This window comes from Protomyctophum bolini (assembly GCF_963924005.1).
Source record: "Protomyctophum bolini genome assembly, chromosome: 5".
NCBI classification, from domain to species: Eukaryota; Metazoa; Chordata; class Actinopteri; order Myctophiformes; family Myctophidae; genus Protomyctophum; species Protomyctophum bolini.
This window is the reverse complement of record NC_137866.1, coordinates 14435875-14458338: the sequence shown is the minus strand read 5'-3', so window position 1 is coordinate 14458338 and position 22464 is coordinate 14435875. Positions and strand designations below refer to the sequence as shown.

Sequence of the window (22464 nt, the reverse complement as noted above, 5' to 3'; positions counted from 1 at the left end):
ATTGGCACCAGATAAAACAAATTGTAAAAAAAGGGGAAAAAAAGTGGTGTAATGGAGTAATTAATCTAGAGATGGATGTTCTTATGAACCAAAGATATTTTCCTATGAGTTTTTCATGCTGAGATTAATAACGATAGAGTGTGAGTGTGTGTGTGTGTGTCTGCGTGTAGGGGGGGTGTTTAGTAGGGGAAATTCTGTTTCAGCTTCACTAATGGCTTCACTGATGGCTTCTCAGGTGGTTATGATGAGCAGTGATCACTCAGCGTGGATCATTTGGTGTAAAGTGTGTCTTGCCCAGCAACACTGACACAGTGGAGGCCAAACCGGTGACCTTTTGTTTACCAGACAAGTGAGACCTCTCTTCACACTATGCTATGGCCGGCCGATCGAGAGAGCTATGACGAGATTCAAACCAGCAACCCAGAGACTGCATAGAGAGGCATGCTGGCCGCTGGGCAAGAACTATATGCTATAGACACTATCATTTTTTTGGGGCGGAAGTTGCGGGATTTTGGCAGAAGTACAGCTCAAGGAAATTACGTTGATGCTTTACAAATCAGTTCATTCTCCGTGAATGATACAAGTGTATATTCATCTTTCTTACAGGGCACTGGTTGATAATGTACAGTAGATGAGTAGACCATACTGTATACCAGTATGGAGAATGTCTGTTTCCGCTCAGATGGTCATCATTGAGCACTTGAGGGGGAGCAGTTATGGGCTGAGGGCTATATCTCTGTAAAGCACTTTGAGCTGCATTTCATGTCATGAAAGGTCCTATACGAATAAAGTTGTATTATTATTATTATTATATCTTGCGCCACATCTTAACCTGGGCCCTTATCCCTAAACTTATTTGCCTTTTTCTTTTTTGTACTATTTTGAAAACCTTTTAAAATAGTTCAAATAGCCGATCTACAAGTGCAGTACTCACAACCCATGTTTGGTCTGTCGTGGAGCAGAACAAACAACTTGGTTGAGAGATCGCAGGTGTATTTATGCTGTGGTGATTGCGCCAGGGATTGGCTGGGTGATAATGAAAGGCAGTTGAGTTGATGAGGAGGGAGGAGTTGTTGATAATGAGGGAGGAGTGGTTCGGGTGAGTTGATGAGGAGGGAGGAGTTGTTGATAATGAGGGAGGAGTGGTTGTGGTTAAGGTCAAGCGGAAGGAGGTCTCTTCTCCCGAAACTACGTTGTATAGTACAACTTCCCATGTAGATCGGCTAGTTGAACAATTTTAAAATGTTTTTTCAAAATAGTAAAAAGTGGCAAATAAGTTTAGGGATAAGGCGTAAGGGGTGGCACAAGATAGGGCCTGTGTGTCTTGCTCATGGACACCTTGACGCCGGGGCTGGGTATCAAATCTGAGACCTTCTGTTGTTCCCCAATCCCCAGGCAGTCTCTCTACCCATTCAGCTATGGCCACCTAAAAAAACGAGAGGATTGCATTATTTTGTAAATGCTATTATGGGCTGTTAGTTTCCTTACTCGAGGGACCAGGTGGTCCGTCTGGTCATTTGTGTAGTAGCCTATACAACAAAATGTGTACTTAAGAAACAATAGCATTATAACACAGACCCTTGGAGACCACTGAAATGGACATTGCATTCGAAAATCAATAATTAATTTGGTATTCAAAAATCTATAGTTGAACTTGAAGAAGGGCTAAATCCAGTGCTTTTCTTGTTATCGGGATTTGTAATGAGTCTGCAAACACAGTCTGTGACCCAGTAGGACAACAGTCAGCGGCATAACTTTTGCATAAAACTTTGAAGCAATGAGCAGCAGCGCTGCAGGGTTTAATCAATAACGTCCTGGGTCACGTGACTGTGCAGAGAGTCCAAGGGAGAGGGGGTCAGACAGAGGTTAGAGGTCAGGTCCAGGCAGAGATGTTATTGACGCCGTGTCGACACATACGGTGAGCGCTGTCCCAACAAACCCAAAGGCTTCCTTTCCTCTCTCTTCCCTGATCAATGATTCCAGGGCAATGGAAGTATAGCCAATATGATTGAACCATGAATTAAAATGGAGTACAAAGAAAAAATAAGAGGAAAGGAATCCTTTTTAGAGCTTTTGTTTTGTGGAGGGAGGGGATGCAGTCCTCAGGGGTGTATAGAGGAAGCTACCACTCAGGTGTTATTGTGGGATTAGAACCACATCACAACAACAGACCGACAGACAAACAACAAACAAACACATCAACATAGGGAAAGAGACGACGGCCAGATGGAAATTCAGTGTTAATTATTTTTATTTTAAAATAATCTTTAGTTTTTTTTAGTTCTTTTGAGCATAATTCTGTTGCCATGCCTTTAAAAGTTCTGTGCTACTATCCAGCTCTAAAACATCTGAGGATGGTCTCACACCAAAGCTCCTCCCTCGAGGCCTACTACGTCTTTGACTTTAAATAAAACTCTGTAATAATATTAATTCCATTTCTGAAATGTTTTTTAATTTACAAAAAAAAAAAGTATTCTTTTTTTTTGCCAGGAAAAAAATAAAAATAGATATTTCTATCAGGAGAGGATTGTGATTGAAAAGAAAGTGCATCAATAATGCATTCAGGAGTTTATTTTTGCTAATGTTTAATGTAATGACGAGAAACCTGTCATTGCTGTTGTAGTACATGTGTTCATGAGTTATTTTATTATCTTTCAGTTTCCATTGCCAGTTAACTCTAAATCATACCTTAGCTTTTACTGTATATGTCCAGATATGGTATGAAGGGCCACTGTTTAAAACAGAATCCCTTCACTGCTTTGTCCTTCATCATGGTTAAACACAGTTCCAATGTTAGTAGAGTCTTCATACACTTTCAGATAAGGTTGACAAATACTATCAGAGAGAGAAGAGATTTCCTGGGGGGCAGTGCAGACTCCAGCCCCATCCATCAACGAATACAAATTATGTATCGCAACTGCTGTTGTTTTTTCTTTTCTTTTTTACCTACTTTTGCGTAGAGAAACTCTATTAACCTTTGGCACCTAGTTAATTGGGTTTTTCTTTCAGTCATGGTCTGAGCTGTGAGTCTGATTCTTATTTTTTGGCTAGACCATGGGGTCACGGGAGTGGTGTGCATTTGTTTCAGTTTGATTAGCCTGCTTAAATCTGGTTTTAACCCTCCTGGGCCCTACCGGGTTGTAAATACTTCATTATCCCAGCTATGACCTTCCGGCTCCGCTGTTACACTGAAGTCTATAAATTGAGGGTACCGCTTCCTAGTAAAAAAGGACCTGAAACCAGAGGCCTTTGTAGAAAGTAACATCACTCTTTCTCCAAATGAAAGGTTCCTTTCTACTACACTACTGAATAATATAAGAAAAGAAAATCATGATCTAATTTTCATTATTCATTATCTCAGCCTATATAAAAGACCCAGTCAGCAGGAATGTGACCATTTCATCAACTGAGGAGCTAGTTAAAGTTACCGTCGCTGAAATGTGTATTTATTTATTAATTTATTTCTATAATACATTTCTGAGAGTAATTGTGTCATTTGGGAATGAGTTACTTCACACACTGCTTTTCTACAAAGCTACTATACCGTATTTTCTACTGCATGTATAATATTAATATGGCTCAGATGGGCCAGCATGAGTTCTTCTAGCCATGCCAGGGTGGTATTCCAAATACACATGGTGACATGGCTTCAATGATGTTCAGAGGAAAGTGTGATCATCATCACTGTGTTCTAGTGCTTGTACATTTGGATTGTAAACAAGCATTGCATTCAGGTGCATTATTTTAGAGTTGTGCATTGCTTGCATTTTTCCAACATTACTATTTTGAAGCCATGACTGCTCAAAGATCCATCTGTAAGAGATGGGCAAACGCATCTCTTGAAGAAGCGCAGTATCATATAGGTCAATTATACCGAGTTAATCCTAGCAAATAAACGCACATTAAAAATGTAGTGCTTGACTTAGTCTTACTGACCTTTCATAAAATGTTTTTTTCATCTATGTAAAGTTCAAATTCCCCACTTTCTACTTGATTGTTGGACTTCATTACACATATTATTCCACAGAACAATTAAGTCAGGTCAGGTCGATGTTGATTTGAAATGCAAACATACTATAATGAAATATATGAAACTAATCCCCCCCCTCCCCCATTTTAAACTGCTGATCCATAGAAAAGCGTTCATGTTGAACAGGCTAAAGGGATTTGGTCACCATGCATTTGGATACCAGCGGGCTACATGCAAGCATATCACACATGCTTGTTAACAGACAGAGACACTGTTGGTTACTTTCTTGCAGTTCCTGTAGGGCTTCATGTTCCTCAATGTTCTGGAACTTCCCAGAATAGAACAATATTTTGTAGATAAAATGTCTAAGCTTCGGTTAGCTACGGTATGGTGGTCTGATTTGAGAACAACCATCATCTTACTGTAGTGCCAATAAGTGCAGTTTTACAGGTTGTAAAAGAGGGCTTCTTGTAAAAAGATATCATGCTGTTTATTTTCTGCACTCTTAGTTTCAACCAATTAGGACGTGGACGTATAGGGAGTCAGTCCGCACGTTGCCGACAGGAAACTGTTCTCACCATGGCAGTGTGAGAGGAGATATGAACCAAGCAGGACAAATACATGAACAAGGAGTTTTCAGTTCAACCAAACAAGGTGGGGGGAGGTGGTGAGGGGCAGGGCAAACATGTAAAAAACTATAACCAAAAGCATTCAGGACAAAGAGACATTTACAAGCACAAAGTGCACATCGAAGGTTATTTACAGGTACAGCAGTCCTTCAAGTTTCCAGTTCATTGAAAACAAAACAAAAGTAGTAGTCCAAATATGAAGAACAAGTAAAAGAATCATAAACACAGCCACATTTTGTTTTGTTTTAGTTTGATGTGTTTTCTTTTTCTTTTCTTTTTTTGTTGGGGGGGTACGGTAGTTACAATAGAGCATATCCACATCTGAGCTGTGTTACACTGTCCACTCTATTTACAGTACTGTACAGTAATACATACAGGTGCAATTTGCATGTAAGGTTTACACTTCAGCAAAGAAAGAGGCGCCTCAGGCTTCTGACATGGCCTCGGACCACAGGCAATAGACACATTCGCTCGCGCTCGCACACGCACTCTACTTGGGAGTGCACATATGTGTGCACACAAATGTTGAACCCATGCTTACCTTTAACACGCACGCACACACGCACGCGCACGCACGCGAACACGCACACACGCGCACACACACACACACACACACACACACACACACACAGTCACACACACACACACACACGCACACCAATTCTCTTTCACACACGCGCTTTCAAACAGCTATGTTTTTACCAGTCTGCATCTTCTTCTATATAATAATCAGGGGTTGAAGTACCATCAAACAGGCCCGGTTCTAGGGACTTGCGCTGCTTGCCCCGAGCAAAGACACGTGACAATGATCCCAGACCCATCTTCTCTTTCTTCTTCTTACGCTTCGCCTCCTCCAGATCTTCTAGGGACTGGAGGACGAGAGAGAGAGAGAGAGAGAGAGAGAGAGAGAGAGAGATCAGAGGGAAGGAGATGAAAGCATTGGCGAGAGAAGATAGTGATGTGAGAGCAGAGACATCAGTAGGAGTGAAGAGAGCGGACAGAGTGAGAGAGAGGGGGGAAAGAATACATTGACAAAAAGAGAGAGTACATGTACAGTAATGGCTCGTACACACTGCCCGAAAAATTTGCTCAGATTATGCTGTTGGGGACTATTTTTGGCGCTCGCTGACAAAACCTCCGATCTGACGCAAGATCGGGCTTTGATCGCCGAGGTTTTGCGTGTGTGTGTGAGGGAGAGAGAGAGAGAGAGAGAGAGAGAGAGAGATGCGTCCTGTGTCGGTCTCGCGCTTGTATCACGGTCACGGTATCCTGCACGTGTGTGACATGTCAAAATGAATTGGAATAAAAAACAAATGATGTAGCCTATATGTATCGGGTCTGGATCGCATCTTGGTGAACTCTTGCAGTGTGTGATCCCTAGACGGCGATCAATCGTTTAGTGTGAAAGCCACAAAATATGACAGCCGATTAAAAAAAAGAGACTCTTGTAGTGTGAAATACATAAGGATCTGATGACTCGCCGACAACTTTAAAACTCCTACAGTGTGTAGGAGGCTGCCATAAGTGGTGACTGAACCAGCTACACAGGCACACGCTTGATACTGTATACTTTGTTGCGTGTGGTCTCGTATCACGCAACGAAAACAGCAGATCTACAAGCTCGTAGAGTGCACGACATCGGTATATCAACAACGTATTAATCCATAAGAAACTCCGCCAGTCCCCCTTGAATACATTTAATTTCATCCTTGCTGAATGAAATGAAATGCATTTAACTTAAGGTAACTTAAGATATAAGCTTAAACAAAAGGGGGAAAAACAAGTTCATACAAATACAGTCCATTGCTTTATGTTAAAAATGTGATTTGATTATAATACAAAATATGAACTTATTTCATTTAATGTAAGTGAATTTATTTGCTTTGTAGAAGAGAATTTTCTAATTTGAGAAAAACTACAAAAATGACATGCAACAACAACGTAATTTCTTTTACTTTGATTCAAAGACTTACAATCCCCCATATTCAAGGGGGAGTGGTTAACCAGGCTACCCATCAACCACTCAAACAATTTAACCATCACAATTAAGTCCTGACACCAGAGCAAATGGACTGCAGACTGCATGGCATACATGCATTCTGCCAGAAGGATGGTCAACACAGACAGACAGACAGGCAGGCAGACAGACAGACAGACAGACAGACAGACAGACAGACAGACAGACAGACAGACAGACAGACAGACAGACAGACAGACAGACAGACAGACAGACAGACAGACAGACAGGCAGACAGGCAGGCAGGCAGGCAGACAGACAGACAGACAGACAGACAGACAGGCAGGCAGGCAGGCAGACAGACAGGCAGGCAGGCAGGCAGGCAGGCAGGCAGGCAGACAGGCAGGCAGGCAGACAGGCAGGCAGGCAGGCAGGGGGCTAGAACGGTAGGCTACTAGAAAGGAGGTGATTACTTGGGAGGGTGCGGTGGTGGGCAGCTCTTACATTGCAGAGAGAGTGGGTCCGGTGGCGCGGGGAGTTGATGTCACTGGGCGTGGACGAGCGGTCACCTTCCATGGCCGACGGATCTGAGATTACGGAGGGCTGTCGTGAGTGGCATGGACTCACCCGCACCGCGGCCACTACAGGGTGGGGGGAGAAGAGGAGACACACACATACATTCATTTCAATCAAAACAAAATGGGCTCTATGCACACACGCCATTTTGGAAAGAACTTGGGCCCCTTCCCTACTTCCTTCCTTCACAGGTGATATTAATGAAGGCTCGGTTCCATTCTGGTCAAACAGAGGGTGCTGCTATTGTGCGTGTTGGCTTACTGGAAACACTCTGCTACACCAGCGGGTCTACTCTCGAAGTGTCCTTGAGTAGGTTCTAAATGACGGGTGTGTAACTCTGAGAGTGTACAAATGGAACCAAAGGGACCTGTGGTTCCATTTATACAGCTTCAGAGTTATGGGGGTCCTTGAAATTAAAAGTTTGAAAACCACTGCACACTAAAACAGAGCCTTAACTTTATTGCTGCCGCTAGGTGGCAGCATAAGCACACCTAAGGAATGCCACCCGTCTGCTCTAACTCTACGATCTCCGGGTTATTCAGGGAGGTGGGGGCTTTTGTTATGAGCACAGTGATCAGTCGCATTAGTTCAGACCCTTTAGCTATCATTACAACCAGTTACATGTGCTCAGCGATGCGATACAAACTCACAAATGATTTACGATCGTTGGATGCACGACGGCTCACCATGGACAGCGCTCAAACAGCGCTTATAATGGAGGCTCAATGGAGCTGGATTTTCTGTTTATTAAAGAGCAGGAGAGATGGGGAGACCATTGTTACTGAACAATTACTTACTATCATAATATAGTGCTTTAACCTTTTAACACACACTTAAAAAAAGTTTTTTTAAATGAAGGAAACAGAGATATTCACTCGCGATCCATACAAATTTACCCACTGTGCCCTACCCTGTCTGTCTGTTGGGTACTGGTGTGGAAACAGTGCCCTATACCCTGTCTGTCTGTTGGGTACTGGTGTGGAAACAGTGCCCTATACCCTGTCTGTCTGTTGGGTACTGGTGTGGAAACAGAGCCCTATACCCTGTCTGTCTGTTGGGTACTGGTGTGGAAACAGTGCCCTATACCCTGTCTGTCTGTTGGGTACTGGTGTGGAAACCGAGCCCTACCCTGTCTGTCCGTGGGGTGACCGGTGTGGAAACAGAGCCCTACCTTGTCTGTCCGTGGGGTGACCGGTGTGGAAACAGAGCCCTACCCTGTCTGTCCGTGGGGTGACCGGTGTGGAAACAGAGCCCTACCTTGTCTGTCCGTGGGGTGACCCGTGTGGAAACAGAGCCCTACCTTGTCTGTCCATGGGGTGACCGGTGTGGAAACAGAGCCCTACCTTGTCTGTCCGTGGGGTGACCGGTGTGGACGTAGAGCGTCTGCTGACTCTGCCTGATGGCCGCCGTCAGCGGGAGGTCCGGATGCATCACCCACTCCTGGTTGTTGCCGTTGACAACGGGTTCCGCAGGCATGGCCAGAGAGTGGCGCTTGGGCACGTCCTTGGTTAAGGTGGCTAGAGACTGTTTGGCCTGCATGTGGAGGTGGGGGCGCGCGCACACACACACACACACACACACACACACACACACACACACACACACACACACACACACACACACACACACACACACACACACACACATTTAGTGTGTGATCCAGAGAGCATGGATGATTAAGGAACGAACGAACGAACGAGGATCTAAGGATTCATGTTTTTGTCTCCCACTTCCCGGGTATGACATGAGAGCAAAATAGTCAATTGCGTCTTTTTCTTCCCCTGCAAAAGGAATCTTTGTACTTTACACAAGCTTTCCGAGGTTCAGATTTGTTTTCCTTTTGTCATAATGAGTGACTTTCCGTACGGGAATAAGCAACATCTATTTTGTGTGTCAGTGAGTTTGTGTGTTTGTTGCGCTGTGTGTTTTCACGAGACTCAGGGGTGATTTAAAAGCAGTTTCATGACAGTGTCGCGCTCAAGACATAGCAGATTTACGAGCTCCAAACAACTGGCTGCATAGCATTGTGTGTGCGCCTTAGATCGGTTAGTGTCAGTGCACGACACCGATACAAAACCACCAGGCATCATATTTGTTTGTACTCATCCGTGTAGGTGGCTGTCAGTGTCAGCATGCTGCACCTACAGGGATGTGTGCACACATGCTTTGTGAGCGCGGGTATGTGTGTGTGTGTGTGTGTGTGTGTGTGTGTGTGAGAGAGAGAGAGAGAGAGAGAGAGTTCTCTCATGGGCTTCTCCTCTGTCTTCTCTCTCATGAAATATGCAGTGGCATTCATGTTCACCTCTTGTTGTGTGAAATCTCCTCCTAAGCAGTGGTGGAAAAATGTTGTTTTACTTAAGTAAAAGTATCAATACAGCGATATAGAAATACTCTGTTACAACTTAAAGTGCAGAATTGTAAATGTAGTACCAAAAGTAAAAAGTACTCACTAAGCAGAATGTCCCAATTTCAAGTTTTCAAAATGTATACAAATTCTTTGAAAATAGTAGATCTACAAGCTCAAAATGCGTCGCGATGCAATGCATTGGGCACAGAACCAGATCAAGTCATCTTCCGCTATCTTCGGGAGGTATGTGTGAGCAAGTGTGTGTGTGTGTGTGTGTGTGTGTGTGTGTGTGTGTGTGTGTGTGCGTGTGCGCGGGCAAGCATGTGTGAATAATATTTTGGGCCAGCATTATTTCTGTGGCACGTGTGTGTGTGTGTGTGTGTGTGTGTGTGTGTGTGTGAGAGAGAGTGTGAGCACCAGCATGTGTTGTACAAACTCGAGTTTGTCAACAACATTTCAGTGTCTGCAGTGCACACACAACGCATGAATGTGTGTGTGCACATTTGGTGTCTGTCACTGTGATTTGCATGTGTTTTAGTAGAACAGAATGTTGCGTAAACATTTGAGAAACATTATTGTGGAGAGTTTCCCGTCATCAACATGCTAAGCATTGAGCTGCAAATCATCACGTATAATCAAATTCCCAATCCGGCAAATCATCAACAACAGGCTTTCACATGCAGAACAGGACAGTGAACAATCACAGCAGACCTTGGGAAGGGTTATTAGTTGTCACAGACTGTAGTCTGGTGTAGCCAGACCATCACAGATAAGTGCCTCTGGTGATGATTACATTCAACGTACTGTGTGGGCTAAAACCGGGTGGAAATTTGGGAGTAACAGCAACAATAACTGCCCTGCAGTGCACCAATCCAAAGTATTTAGGGAAGTGCTTCATATTGGGACGGTGATATGAACCGTTTTCAATGGGAATAGAACGTTAAATATAATTGCAATTTGAAGTTACGTTTTGGTCCCCACGCCCCGCGTTTGGGTCTTCTCAACACCTGTGGTAGGTGTGGTAATTAAAGACTTGCTTTTCGTTGGCCCTTATAGAAATGAAAGTATTTGAGAAGCACCGTTCTAGCCCACACATACAATGCATTTGCAGTAGATGGAGGTCTTCTAATCGACTGGCTACACGAGACTAGCAGTTGTCACAAGACATCTACACACTTCAAGCGTTTCCCCAACAATCCTTTCCCTGATTAGACACAGAAGAAGAATCAAATGATAATCAAATAAGAGGAAATCTCTTTTTTGTTTTTGTGGGGAATCATATATCAGGATCGATGTCGTTATAGGAACCATTGGGATCAGTGAGGGTCAACCAACCGGGCAGTTAGTGAAATACGTGCAATAGCGGACAATCCCATGACAATCACATCACAGGAGGGGGGAGACTGGAGAGGATTCTTAAGGAGTCATTGGGGTTCAAAGTTCAAAGTCGAAGAAGCGGGCAGGTGGAGAGGAGGGGGACCCGTCTTACCGCCATCACCCTAGGAGAGGAATCCCTGTCGCCGAGCCGGTCAAACACTCGGAACTCCATTCTCTGATTCACACAGTTACTGATCTGAGAGCAAGGTGGAGACACGAGGGATCGCCATATATATACTGGTCATTCAATATCGTCTTGTTTGTCAGGTGTATATCACATCGTTGTTGTGGGGCAGAAACCTCTTATCTCAATTTCTTTACATTTTGTGTTTTTTTCATAAATTAATGCCATACAGCATCACACAGAAGCATGAAAAGTAGCAGATCTACAAGCTCGAAACCCAGTGAGAAATGACGTGTTTCTAGCTTGTCGATCTGCTACTATTGCTATTTTTGGAATTTGAATCCTGAAAATAACAGTTTTGGACATACGAGGTTTCCACCAGACAGAGATGATATACATCCCAAATATTAAATGTTCACACCAAGTATCTAAATACTGCAAAATTGCACACGTACAGTAGACAAATGAATAAATACTAGTCATGTTATTATATTTCTATGGCGGTCCTGTAGTTTCTTGGTACTTTGGCATTAACCACGTTCAACTCAGCAGCCATGTTGTGGGCATGTTTTCAAAACATTCCAAACATTAAAAAAAAAAAGATGTTCAATAATAGCGAAATCCGATCCTTATTGGTGATCCTACGTATGATTGATGATTGTTCTAGCTGTGCTGACAATAGAGCACCGAAGTCTGATGTCAATATTGCTTTTTATTCACCGTTTCTGAAGGAATATATGGTTTTGAGTCTGTCTGTCTGTCTCACCATGGCGAGCTCCGCCTCCAGCTCTTTGATGCGGTTCTCTTTGAGGTCGAGCTGTGAGCGTAGCGCCCCCTGGTGCTCCGTGGCCTCCTTGGTCTGGCGTCGCAGGTCCCACTTCTCCCTCTCCAGCAGGTCCTTATCCTTGGCCAGCGTCTTCACCGCGTCCTCACTCTCCTGTGCACAGTGGTGGAAACACTACTCAATTGTTTTACTTAACAAGACCGTTTCTGATCGAGGCTAAGTCATTGATTTCTTTTTTTTATTATTCTTTTTTAATACTGTTTTTATTAGGCATTTTTTGTATGACAATTTCAGAATATTATCGACAATGATAATAAGTAATTCAGTTAAATAAAATGAAAAAAATAACAGGCAATGTAAATGTTCCACATACAATACATAATAAAAAAGACATAAGTGTGATAAACATGAAAAAACTAAAAACAGTTAAACAATGACAAGTGTGAACAGACAAACAAAACGGACAACAGGACAGACACTCTTGCTCTCAAACTTCCAACATGTTGTTGTAAATTAAGTGAATTACAGACATTCTTTTTTAAATAAGAAAAAATAAAATAAAGAAAAAACACTCAGTTCCTTTTTTTCCTTTTCTTTCTTTCCAATTTTCTATTGTGCAGGAGGGGTTAGCGTGCACCTATTGAAATATTCAATGAAGGGTTGCCATGTCTGGTAGAATCTATCTTCACTCCCTCTCAAATTGATTTATTTTTTTAATTAACATATGAAAGCAGGGAATCATAGCTTCAAATTGACATATTGGTTGTTCAGTTTGACCCACCAGCTTTGGAGATATGGCTTATAGAGTAATGTCTTGCAGAAAACAGCGAGTTGAGAAAACAGGCTTGAAGGTTCACTTGAAGGTGGACTCTAACGTTACACCTAGCTACATGTTTAAGCATTTATTTCATAGATGTCAATTTCAGCTCTGACATTTATTGCAGACATGCTCTAGTATAGGGGTGCCCACACTTTTTTGACTTGAGAGCCACTTTCAAAATGACCAGCGCAACAAGATCTACCCACCGAAAAAATTATCAGATACCATTGCTGAAATTAGTTTAGAAATGGGTGTTTTAGAAAAGCAGCGCTGGCGTTACATACAGTAAGTCATAAGACACACTTGGAAAATGGAAAATGGAATTGGTAGGGTTTTTCTTTTCTATATAACTTTGTAATGCTACTGACGTTTGTGTACAACAATCTTGAAAACAACAAAGTAATACATTGTGGGCTTGAGCTGACAGGCCCTTCTAAATGTCAATGAGGATTTGTCTATAGAAACATAAAACATTTCTGGAAACTGACAGGATTTCGAAGATAGGCCTCAGGTCTTAATACGTACTTTTCTGTGCTGTTCGTAGTTGCGTATGAAATCTCGGAGCTGCTCCTCTCGGCTCTCCAGTGTGGCGTAGAGCTGCTGCATCTGGTTGACCAGATCTGCCTTCTCTGCCTTCAGACGCTTACGGTCGCCCTTCATGGCTGGAGAGACAGACAGAGAATAGAATAGAAATGTGTCCTCTGCATTCACACATCATATAACAACTATAGGAGCAGTGAGCAGCCATTGGATTCTACGGCGCTCGGGCAGCAATTAGGGGTTAAGAGTCTTGACATGAATGCATTTACATATTTACGTAGATGTATATGTATATACTGTATGTGCATACTGTATCTATAAATTGCAGAAACCTGTCTGTCTGTACCGGACATAACTCCGGCCATAAAACGGGAAAAGCTTTGCCCACCAGCTGGATTAGCTGGACGCCTTGCATCCTCGTAAATCTAGTCAGGATACAGTCAGAGCAATACTTAAAGTCAGGTAGGGGGGTTGCATTGTGAAGTAAGAGTAGTGAACCCCACCCACTGCATCGTTATGCTTTTATAGTTGTATAACGTTCATGTTGGTTTTGGACAGCATCATGTCCAGTGGCAGCCTCTCACTGTCGCCCCAAGTGGAGAGCCAGGGTACTAAAATTTGCCGGGAGACGAGAGAATGCAACAGGATTCTGTTTGGCTCCTAAAAGAAAATGTTAAATGAAACTGCTGCCGGGAGTCAACACAGTGCCTAAAAGGTTTGGCTAAAACTCTCTTTCTCTACTGCAACCCTCAACTTATTTCTTAGAATGCTTTCCCAGAGATTGCAAGAGAAGGTATTGGACTTAGAAACGAGGTCTCGACGGCAGACCCTGCGTTTATACAATGTAGCAGAGGACAGCGAGGGGAATAACATGATGGGGTTCATTAATAACTTTATCAAAACTGAGTTAACACTGGACATTGACCTGGGCATACAGCGCTGCCACAGATCCCTCATTCCCAAGCCACCGCCGACCGCCACCCCCCGTTCAATCATCATGTGCTTTCTGGAGGACAAGACCAAAGAGCTGGTACGTAATACAGCATGGAAGAAAAAGACTGTCCTACTGAATGGCAAAAGAGTGTATTTTGATAATGACTATCCTCAAGAAATACAGAAGAAGAGAGCCGCGTATGCCCCGATCCGCTTGCTTCTTAAAAATAAAGGAATTGCCTTCCACACCCCCCCCTTGACAAAACTACGTGTGTTCTACGATGGGGCCGGTCGCCCCGTGGGATCCAGCACCACTTACAACAGCATGGAGGAAGCAAGAGAGGATTTGAAGAAGAGGGGGATCATGAGCACCAAGGAAGAGGAAAACCTTCGACCCACTACTACCTCCACCCCTACATCTACCAACGCATATAACCTGGCGAAGCTGAGGAAATCATCCTGGGTGGAGGCGGGGAAGAGGACACCACTTGACCGAGACGCACTACGAAGGGCAACACGGAGGCTCCAGGAATTCCGCCGTAACGCAACTCCCCCACCACCAAACCCTCCACCACCACCAGATGACATCACCGTAACCCATAAAGCTGATTAATCTACGATGGTGAAGCAATGGGAGGTATCTTTGATCTCAGAATAGGATATAAGACCTGAAAAATGTTCACCTTTGTTTTTTATATTTTATTTTCATAATACTACCTTTGTTTGGACATATACTGGACTGAATACTAAATACCTGTCTGATAGGTTGTTTTATACTCAGATATTCAATGTTAATACAGACCTGCTGTCTGGGAGACCAAGCTGGGGCTCGACAGATGTCATATCACTGTACACTAGTTTCTGCTTTTTTAGCAGACAGTTAGTGTTGGAAGGGCCTCCTGTGACCCAGGGGATTACCTTTCCACTCATGAGGTATTGCTTTATGAAAGAAACCTCGAGCTGGAAGTCCTGTCTTTGTTTATATGTTTTTATTTCTTAATTCAAAGCTTTATATTAATGTATATAATGATGAGACGTTAAAGCTGCCTTGGGTTCACAATGACAATATTTGTACATCATAGGATAGCACAGGTTATAATGAGACGAGGATTAGACTCAATGTTGACGGACTACAGAACCCAATTAAGATAAGTAAATTGTTATTTGATAGAGAAAACCAATAATTTAAAAAATCACACAAATACTGGTAGAAACGGATACTATACACAGTAATGGATATTTGATGAATGACCTTTGGAAGTATATGTGTGAGAAAGGAATTTATGTGAGACTAAACCTGTGTGAAGACATACTAATGAGGGCATAATATGTAGGTATTTCATTTATTGTATGTATGTATGTATATATATATATTATTTATTTTATCCCTTGATTTTCTTTCTTGTGTGTTGTAACAATTATATTGTACTGTGATGCCCGAGAGAACCTGCTTACTCTCAAAAAAAAGAAAAGAATAAAAAAAAAAGTTAAAAAAAAAAAAAGAATGCTTTCCCAAATCATGAACTTTTATCTCGACTTTTCGCGAATCTTCCTAAATAGACTGTTGCTCCTTTTACTATTCTCCTTGTTTTTTCCCCTGTTCTGTACGTCTTCACTGCTCAACTCTTCTCACCATCTGGTACAAATTCTTCAATTTCTCCTAAAGTTTCCTTTGCTATCCTCTTTCCTTCTCTTGGTTTCTCTCTTCTTCCCTCCCTCTCTCTCTCCCTCCCTCTCTCTCTCTCTCCCCCTCTCTCTGCGTATCTCTGTTGAAGCCAGCTCTCCAGCTGCATGTAATTAATTAACTTATATGACAGCCTTGTTAATTGCATGACATTCACACGTTGTGTCTGGGGAGCACTGCTCCAACGGGCGGAATGGATGAGCACTGCTGCAAGGACAGATTGACCGTCCAGTTTCCTGTCCTCCTGTCCCCTGTCCTTTCAGTATCTCTTTCTTTCGTACATTCTTTAGGCGGGCGATCCCAATGCCAAAGTGATTCATGAGCCAACCAGCCTTCTGTAGAGGGCATAAATTGTCTCTCTCATTGGCTGAGGGGAACAGGAAGCTCCCTGCACCTGCCTCAGGAAGTGAAATCAAAGAGCCCTTTGACGCGAGCCAATACATTCGCCACATCACATCTAACACCTGCGACCATTTGGCAAAACACACAAACACGCAAGCATGTACGCACGCATGCACGCGCAAGCACAGATGCACACGTGCACGCGCGCACACACACACAAGCATGTACATATAACGTCAGAGCCAACAAAACAACGATTGTGACGGGGAAAAATGGGCTGATGGCATTGCGTAGATCAGGTTTAACGGGCAAAAGAGGTGCCTGAAATGTGGCTGAATAATGCGTTATATATTATTAACTGTACAATATGTGAAGACATTGAGGGCAGGATAATAAGCCTAGACCATAGACAGAGAAGTGATGAAGAGTCTGGGGCAGAATCAGAGGCAGGTGGAGTGCTGATCAGCCCGTGACGCCTGTGACGCACACAGCGACGTTGCCTCTCTGATTCTGGTAGTGGGATATTACAATATGCAAAATCACAGACGATAATATGGAGTCTCATAGATATCAATATATTTTCCCAGCCCGGTCAGCCACTTCAGGAGAAAGCGCTGTGCCTAACCGTTTATAACCTATTTATGAAAATGTTTCATGGATAAAGGCAGCATCCCAAGGGCACTCTAAGAGCTCATGGCGGCTACATTAAGGCAGACAGGTGCGACGGGGAAGAGCTCGCATGTCTCCACCGCTGACAGCCATATTAATGATTCCCCGTCCTCCGAGGCTCCATCCAGGACTCCAGGCCTCCGCAGGTTATTACCAGATGAGACGGAGGCCGGCCGGGCGCCGCCAGGGAACCATGAAAGTAATGTCCGCAGACAGAGCGGGAACCACAGAGAGTAGGCGCTGAGACCATATTGGAGAGACTAGAATATTGTTGCTGTCGGCCAGAAACCTCCTACCTCCACATTCTACGTTTTTGTGGTTTTATTCCGTAAATGAATGCCCTACAACGCCACGCAAAAGCATCACATCTGCAAGCTGGAAGGGCGGCGCAAAGCCACGTGTTTTGAGCTCGTCGATCTGCTGCATTTGCAAAAATGTCTTTCTTTGAATCGTGAAAAGTAACAGTTTTGGACACGATATAATGGGTGTCTTTTCACCGAAGAGTGTTACGGTATCGCATCATATTAGTACAGGAAATCTATGGAAAATACAGGATCAACCTCAAGCTAATTGCAAAAAAAACAAACTCAGCTGATTTTGTATCTTCAACATATATCCTGAATAACAGAATTGTCGGAGGGGAAAGTTTAGAAAATGGCCTGTACAGTATGGCCACCATTAACATCCAATATAAGGCAAATATTTTGTGGCTGTCATATTACATTATTACTGGACTATATACGGTCTCACACAGTCAGTGGGAACATGCATGGAGTCTATGCACGTGTGCAGATGAATTTGTGCAGATTGGTTGTGTAACTTGGCCAATGTTTGTTTTCAAAAACATAAACAGTTATTTTTAAGTGTGTAATTATTTCTTTCCATTCAGGGCCATTGCCATTTCTTTATGGTCTGATAAGCACACGTTAAGTGGTTTGCAGCTCAACCAACACACAAGGGCCCTTTATAGACTATACTAGCATCATGGCTGTTGTGCTTTTCATGCAGGTAAATGTGCATGGCCATCATCTCAGCTCTTGTCAGGCGCTATGCAACTAGAGGGCGTGTGAGGCATGAATGACTGAACAAGAACACCCAGATGATCCTGAGGGAGTTCTCTGTCTTTAGCCCGGCGTAGAAAGCCTGGTCAGATTTGGCATCACAGTTTGGTTCAGTAATCTCTCAGTGCAACTGAGGTCCAAATTTGTTCAGATTGGTGCAGACGGCAGGGAAGCTCATAGGGTAAGACAACTCCCATCTCTGCAGTCTATTTATGAGCAGGCTACACTAAGACAGGCTCAAAAAATTGTCAGTGATGTTACCCATGTTTTATTAAATTAAGAGTTTGTACTACTACTAAAACATTGTTCGTGTTATGTTTTGTGTGGCTGCAGCAGGGGTAAATTTCCCTTGTGGACAATAAAGTTTACCTTGACCTTCCAACAGCAACGTCATCCCTGCTATGGTCGTGTCATAGCAAAAATATAAGTGACAATTTCACAAAATGGAAAGACTATCAACATTGGAGTGCCTAGCTGGCCCCTTGGTGTGCTCCATGCTGTGTTTTCTTTCCCTCTAAAGGTCACAAGCAGGATGTGATAATCATTTGCAATCTGCAAGTGTCATGCATCCATGTTTGATAACTGTATTATGTGAATTCCCCACACAATAGCATGCTTGAGTCTGAATTGATACTTTAGCAAATTCCACAATGGCTTGAGTTTGCAGCGCTAAAGCCTTAAAGGTCAAACGCATGTAGTTACAGTAAAGACATTTCTATTTGTAACACGGCTTGAAACTCTTCTGAATAAATTTAAAAATAAATGTTTATCATAACTATAGATATTTCATCTTGGAGCCTTCAATTTAAATTGCTCTTATTCAGCAACAGCTTAGCTGTGTCCAATAGCTTATTCAACAATTGGACAATTTCCCCCTTAGAGTTATAGAAATAAGAAATAAATAAAAAAGTGCCTCAGCCATTTAGTTCACTGTGGTTTGTATGCACTGCACTGCAGCACATTTACACCAGAGTTATACTGTTATACTGTTTAAGCAGCAACAATAGAAGATCTGCAAGCTCACAACATGTCACACAGAAATGGAGTATGAGCTTGCAGATCTGCTACTTTCAGAAGTACTGGGGCCTTTATATCACACCATAAACACTGCAATTCCCTCACTCTCTTGTTAAATAATGTCCATCATTGTCTGTTGTGTCACATATCTTCTAGTACAGAATCTTAACCACAATTTAGCTACCATGGGGAACCATTTCTGTCTATCTCCCAAATCCAGCAGCTGGAACAGTTCTTTACTTCTCTTAGGTCTCTAGATGAGGATGGTTGAAAAGGGCCTAACAAATCATGTCCACATATAGAGTGGACTGAATAATGTGATCATTTGAGAATTCATATTCATGGAATATGTAATTTGCACAGCCTCGGCTGAATGTACCCTGGTGCTGCTTCACCAAAAAGAGGCTTCATGCTGTCCACAATCATCACCTGCATGCTGAACAGAAGCACCACCCACAGTCCAGTGGTGGGGAAAGTACTTGCATGTTTTACTTGGTAAGCAAAAGTATCAATACTGCAATGTAGAACTACTCCATTACAAGTAAAAGTCCCGAATTCAAAATTAGTTATAAAAAGTTACAAAAGTAGAAAGTACTCATTTCAAGTTTTCAAATGCATGAACACCTTTTGAAAAAAACTCACAATGCGTCACATCTCGGCTATTTTCAAATGGCCAAAATGTATATAGGGCTTAAGTGGCTAATGCATCATTTGTTTTTAAATATAATAATACAAATCTACAAATTAACTAGTAGGCCTACAGGTCAAACAGAAATGTAATCGGTACAAGGTACAGTCAAACACACGTCCAATGGTATCACCAAAAAAGCCCTTGTGGTCTCGTTTCCATTCAGGTCCTGGGTATTCAATTCATAATCATGACATGAAAAATAACAACAAAATTCAAATCATCATAAAAGGTCAAAATAAATATGTACAGGTTGGGGAACAAAGAAGGAGGTTATAAGGAGTTTGGGGTAGTCACTAGACTAAGGGGGGGGTAATTATTTCCTCTCCCTTGGCATGCTGAAAGGTGGATTTTCAGGCCTGTTTTAAAGGACGCCAGGGATTTGCATTTGAAGAGGGAGGGAGTCAGGGCATTCCACAGTACTGTAAACGTACTTAGTTACGCCACTGCCAAAGTCCCAAAGCATCTTTCACTCATTCCACAACGCTCACGCAGGTAATAAAGTTCCTCACGTTAGAAGCCTCTCCATGTGGGCAGTATGCCATTCTTAGAACAGTAAGTAAGTGACCCATAGGGAGCATAATTAGACAGACAGAGAGAGAGAGAGAGAGAGAGAGACATTAGCTCATTGGAGAGAGACACCGTTGTTTGGGAACCTGCTTAACTGAATAATATTAAATAATAACCAATGAAAGGTGAACCCACAATTATCTTTGACCCCCTTGGTCCAGTAGCATTATACAAGACACAGAGTTCTTGACAACAGGGAGCCACAATTAAAAATGTATGAAACATTGCTCATTAGTGGTATGAGAGCCCATTGGTGTGTGTGTGTGTGTGTGTGTGTGTGTGTGTGTGTTTGTGCGTGTGTGTGTGTTTGTGCGTGTGCACGTGTACGCATGTACACGTTGTAGCGGTTTGTTGGGGCGAGCTCGCGTCGGGGTGCCAGTCAGAGACCCAGTCTGACAAAAAAGGTAAAATAATAACAGCCCCAACAACCGTACAAGGGATAGATAAATAGCGCGCTCCCGTTCCATTCATCCATTCTCGTAGGACGTGACGTGCGTGCATGTGCAGGTGCGTGCGTGCATGTGCGTAGGAGAGTGTTAAAGGCGCAGAGCGCCACAACGTGCGTGTGTGTACGTGTATATGATAGAGTACTGTAAGGCAGAGAGAGATATATTTTCTCTGAATAGTTATTTTCCTTACAAGAGCATACAGTACATGAACTGGTGCTGTGAGCGCACTCCGGCTTTGACCCAGTCGGTCGTGCGGTTCTCCAGATGTGAAGGACATACTCCTTCAGACATGCTTCACACACATTGCTTTGTGAAGGACAGACTCCTTCACACCTGCTTCACACACATTGCTTTGTCAGTACTGTGATGTCGGGCATAATAAACCTTGACATCCGGCATGTTATTGCTTTACCCCTCTGTCCAGTCACCAGCAAACAGTCCAATTCTGCATGGCTATTGGCTACAGTATAGTGAGTTAACGGTACTGCACTGTATATTATTCAGCAATATAAAACACATTATAGGCATATAGCCTTTGCTTGTCACTTTAAAATGTACTGTCCCCACCCCAATTTCCAGATGGATTCTGCCACTCTTTGTGACTTTGTGAGGAAAAAAGATAAAGTTACCCTTCACAGCCACTAGGTGCCACTGTGAGCCAAAGCCATTGCTCTCCCTGGAGACAAACCAATTGAAAAAGAAGATTGAAGCTTTAGTCAGAACAACCTTCCCCATTCCCATTACTTGTCACGTTGAACCGGCTGCCATTAACAGGGCAATGAATCACAGTGGATTGGGTAAACATTAGCCACTGTTAATGATTTTCCTCCAGTTTCCACAAATTCAATTGAAACCTTTTTGACACGGAACTTAATTTGTTGAATATGATCAGTTTAAACAGTCCAGTGAGAGCATGCTGGCGTGTGTGTGGCAGGGTGGCAGGGTGCGTGTGTGCACTCTATCTCTCGTGCTCGCGCAGGCAGGCATTTGTAATTGTGTATGCATGCGTACATGTAGTATGTTATTACGGTATGTGTATAGACAAACATTTTCATTAATTTATCCTTTCGTAACCTAAAGAGTGTACAAATGACATACACTGGTACAGACAGAGTTACAATATAAATGAACACTGAGGATTTTTACTGTAGACCAGTGGTTTAATTTCAACCCTTTTCATATCAAGGCCCATTATTTATTTGGTATTTGAGCCACAAACCCAACATGTGATGAGATTTAGCATCGCAGACACGAAATGTAAGAATATTTTGTTGTTGGATAAGATTTTGTCCACAATTCCATGCTGTATTGATGTGGTAGGTCAGCTGTCAGGCAAACGTTAAATAACAATTATTGTACATTCTCCAATTGTCTAGACTTGTAAATTAAGTAATGCAGATGTTTAAAAATAATGTAACTCTTGAGAGCGTAAAAGGGTCCATTAGGTGGACCCGTAGAGTTAGATCTATAAGGGTCGGGTTGGGACCACCTGGAACCTCCTCAAGGACCACCGGTGGTCCCCGGACCACTGTTTGAAAAGCACTGCTGTAGAGCCTCGGCGTCAAGGACATACATGGTGCTTTGTGAGCACGCTGCAGCATGAAATGGCACTAAAACGAGAGGCGGAGCTGCACTTTGATGTTACACAGGCCGTCCAATAATGCGTTCATTTGAGCTCCGTATTGACTGTGGGGTCCCTGAGCAGTAGTAATTAGTCGACGCGAGAACTGCTAATTAAAAATCGTCACAGCTGCACCAGCGATGCTTTGAAAATTAATTAAACATAACTTTGATGTGAAATGGCGCAGGTCTAAATGGGAGTTGGGTCGACTTTGTAAACATCACTCCGATTAATGGTCTACCTCGGTCGAACTGTCATTTTCTTTCCTCAGCTTTGCTTTGGGGCCCTGGAGACCCCTGAGATAGT

At 42.9% G+C, this 22464-nt stretch overlaps 1 protein-coding gene across 1 annotated transcript in view; it reads right to left on the bottom strand.

Annotated features, from left to right (window-relative positions):
• Positions 1-2233: 2233 nt before the first annotated feature.
• The window catches only part of LOC308316145 (kazrin-like), a 191291-nt gene continuing 171060 nt past the window's right edge, over positions 2234-22464 (bottom strand). The window contains 6 exon segments of the mRNA XM_080764574.1: positions 2234-5468; positions 7030-7033; positions 7035-7197; positions 8476-8665; positions 11747-11917; positions 13110-13246. Coding sequence (XP_080620700.1) covers positions 5298-5468; positions 7030-7033; positions 7035-7197; positions 8476-8665; positions 11747-11917; positions 13110-13246 — 836 coding nt within the window. The 3' untranslated portion in view covers positions 2234-5297.